The sequence below is a fragment of the Pezoporus occidentalis genome, unplaced genomic scaffold, assembly GCF_034315485.1.
Source record: "Pezoporus occidentalis ecotype Australia unplaced genomic scaffold, CSIRO_AGI_Poc_V1 ctg68, whole genome shotgun sequence".
Taxonomy (NCBI): domain Eukaryota; kingdom Metazoa; phylum Chordata; class Aves; order Psittaciformes; family Psittacidae; genus Pezoporus; species Pezoporus occidentalis.
Window position 1 is genome coordinate 93,269 of NW_026916030.1, and position 3,524 is coordinate 96,792.

Consider the following 3,524-nt stretch of genomic DNA (forward strand, 5'->3'; position numbering starts at 1 on the left):
ACAAGTTTCCTCCTGATCCTGACAAAGAGTGTGAGTTTAAATTCCAATGCATGAAACACAAAGCATGGAAATTTAATGCCCTGCAAAGTTGTTTGTTTAGGTTTTTGTGGGATTTATTGTTCAGTTGGTTTTGGGTTGTTTTTTGGGGTTGGTTTGTTGGGGTTTTTTTTTTGAGTGAAAAGGTCTTTACTAAAACTTTAGGTCTTCTCCACAGGAATGTTAAATATTGTTTTGATTTTGCCAAGTTTCTGCTAGGCCTCAGGAAAACACTCAGGCAAAGGCATCTGCAGCCTTGCTGTAAGGACAGTCTTGCATTTGGTAACTGGCCTTTTGGATGCTTTTTTGTGTGCTGCAGCCTTAAGTGGGAGGCTTGTATTGACAAAGATTAGGAACTTGGAAACATTTTCATTCTCACTTCCACTTCAGCTGCTGCTTCTTCTCCAGAGAAACTATGACATCTTCCTTTCTGTTTGTTCACACTGGGAACAAAAACTCATGGTGGGGCATGTTCTGTGGGAGCTAATACTTATTCGGTTTGAGGAAGGAGCGTGTGTGGAGGACATCTCTGCAGGGATCAGATGGTGAATCTCGTACCTCATTGTAGTTCCTATCCACTGTGGAAAAACATGAGGTTTATTTCCGGGGGTTTTGGCTTCCTGGCATCCCATACATACTCTGCAGAAAGCACCTTGGAGGGTTTGTGAGGGAGGAAGTGCCTGTTGAGATTACTTTCTTCCTTCCAGGCTGCCATGATCTTATTGGCTTTGTCCATCAGGATGGTCATATGGCAGATCCTCGTGAACTCACAGGCTTTCTTGATGAGCCCTCCAAACACAGCTCCTCCTCTGCAGAAGTCCCCTTCTTCATCAGGGATGTAGGCTGCTGAAGAGCTCCGCCTCTCTTAATGGGACTGGCTTCCAGGGACATTGAAATAGGCAGAGTGTACAGTTGCTGCTGTATCACCCAGGGTCTCAGGCCCCCAGGCATTGTAAAACACCATGTCAATGTCCAGGCAGAAGAGGTAGTCCACCTCCTGACGGCTTGTCTCTGCAATGTGCTTTTTTATGGCCTCCATCCTGAGCATGGAGATCTCTTGCCAGCTGGGGTATTTCTTGATGGGAACAATGACAAACCTTCATCCAGGTTGCAGCCAGACATTGGGAATTGTCTCAGGGTTGTCAGTGAAGATATAATAGTTCACCCAATAGCCTTTCATGAAATGTTTCTCTGCTGACTCCAAGAAGCGGCCCACAAACCTGGTGTACCTGCGCAGCACCACGTGTGAATAGCACAGCGGACACCAGGGGATGCGTGGTGGCTTACGGAGGGTGCTTTAACGAATGGAAGAAGACAAGGGATGAAGAGTATTGTCCAGCTATTGCTGCAAGGATTCATGCACTATACATGCAATAGGTGAAGTATAGAGGAAGACAAGGAACAGGTATATTATCCCTGCTTTGACAAACCAACCACCTATCTACAGCTCTAATGACCAAGGCACACTGGGCATTAGGAATACTTCAGGAATACTGAACATGCTCCAGGTGAAATAGGTGTTGAGGCTGTTGTGTAGGCTTCTATGCTTATGGACACAATACATGGGCATAAAAGTTTATGTCACAGATTGTGACAGATTTCAGTTCTGCTCAGGACAAGAAAAGCCAAAATAATCTTTCCACAGAGGAAGTGCACCAACCCAAGAACTGTGCCCACTGAGTAGCTCAGTTACTTTCCCATGGCAAAGGCAGTCACCCCTATGGTGAGATTCAGTGGCTTGTAGGCATTGTCTAGGATCTCAGAATTGAAGGTTTCTTCCCAGATGATGGGAGCCAGCCATGGTGTGTGACTGTGAGCACATCCTGATGCCTAAAGGAAAAGAAAGAGAATGTTAATGAAATGTAACTGCTCCTTTTGGTTTCAAGTCCAGTAAATCAGAAAGAAACACTAAAAAAGGCAGCTAGGAGAAGAGCATAATGACCACTGAACTCACAGAATGAGAACCTACACATATTTGTTATCAGTCTGATGTACATACAGATTAAAACACAAGGGGCAATATGAAATTACTATAAAAATATACCCCATTGCTGTGTTATTCAAATACAGATTGTGGTATGACAGTTTATTTTTCCAGTATTGATATATAGCTTTATCACGTTTAGATGTAATTTAGAATGCTGGATACATTTGAATGCTGTCTCTCATACAAAGAAAAGCCTTCATCTCCTGTGTGAGTAGTGGAAATACTGAATATACTATGTCCTGTTACAGCTATGCAATGCCATTTCAACTTTCTTTGTTCTCAGGGTTTCTTTCTCACCTTTCTGATTTTAAAGCAAGATGTAATTTGTGGTGTGTATTTCACCCTGGCCTGCTCACATCCACCCCAGACCATGATCTGTAGCCCTCTGCTAATGAAATCTGTCATGCACAGCACAGTGCATGACAGTGGGAGGGTGAAGCAGTCTCTCATCTGACACGCTCCCTGAAGGCAATAATACCGCAAGAGCCAAACTGAGGGACCTGTGAGGAGCAGTTTGACAGCTGAAGGAGCACTACACTTTCAACCCAGATCTAATACTTTCAGTCCACGTGGAAAATAACAATTTCTCTCCTTCCTATAGTAATGCATATGATTAAAAGACTAAATTACATAGGAAGAAGAATTTGGTTTGCAGGAGAGGTACTAACTCAGCTGTTTGCTTTCTGGGTTAATTATCTGAGAGAGAGAAAAGAAAGTCTGCAGGTTTGCTTCTCTAAGCAGGGCTTTTTTCATTTCATTTGAAAGGGCTGCACTAGCTTTCCTGATGACTCATTTCCATGGTATGCATCCTCAGTTCGTGCTACTGAACCCCCTTCAGAAGACGTTACACTGAAAGCTACAAGCTTCTCTCCTCATTTAGTCCAGAGTATTCGAGTTGATTTCACACATTAATTTATTCCAGTATGGAGGAGAGAAATATTAAGGCCTCATGTCCTGTTGAAATAGTGGGGGAGGGTAAGGGAAGGTATGTACCAACAGGGTACATGCTTATCATGTATCCCAACAGGGTATATGTTTATTAACATGCAAAAGAATGGTGGTTGTTGAAGGTGAACTGCTAGCGATAAGAGTCAGGTTACAGGAGCTGGACCAAAGCAGAGTACTAACAAACACCAGCTGACAAAGGAGTGTTTGTTTGCCTGACTCCTTAGCTGCTGCTGCCTGAAAGCTTCCATGGCTGTTTAAACTCATGGGCTTGTCTGCCTCCCATAGAGACTTGTCCACGTGAGTGCCTGCAATTTGTTCAGAGTAATATCCATCAGGTTAGCAGAAACCATTGCTGAAGGTCATACAAGGCACCTGCTTGATTTTGCCCTGCAATAGGTTCAAAGCTCTCCCACAGCTGCTTACAGCTACAACAGTTCCACAAGCTATTTCTTACTGTCTTCCAGCTATTATGTATCTCCCATCTCAATAAATTGAGCTCCTCTGTAGCAGCAACTCAGTAGCCAGCCTGAGTGTGTGTGCGAATGTGATTTTA

General features: G+C 43.7%; 1 protein-coding gene across 1 annotated transcript; it reads right to left on the reverse strand.

Annotated features, from left to right (window-relative positions):
- Nucleotides 1–442: 442 nt before the first annotated feature.
- LOC134175314 (globoside alpha-1,3-N-acetylgalactosaminyltransferase 1-like) lies at nucleotides 443–1,711 on the reverse strand. The gene is given in 1 exon segment (XM_062641094.1): nucleotides 443–1,711. A coding segment is annotated over 1 exon segment (609 nt). The 5' UTR covers nucleotides 1,217–1,711; the 3' UTR covers nucleotides 443–607.
- Nucleotides 1,712–3,524: the final 1,813 nt, after the last annotated feature.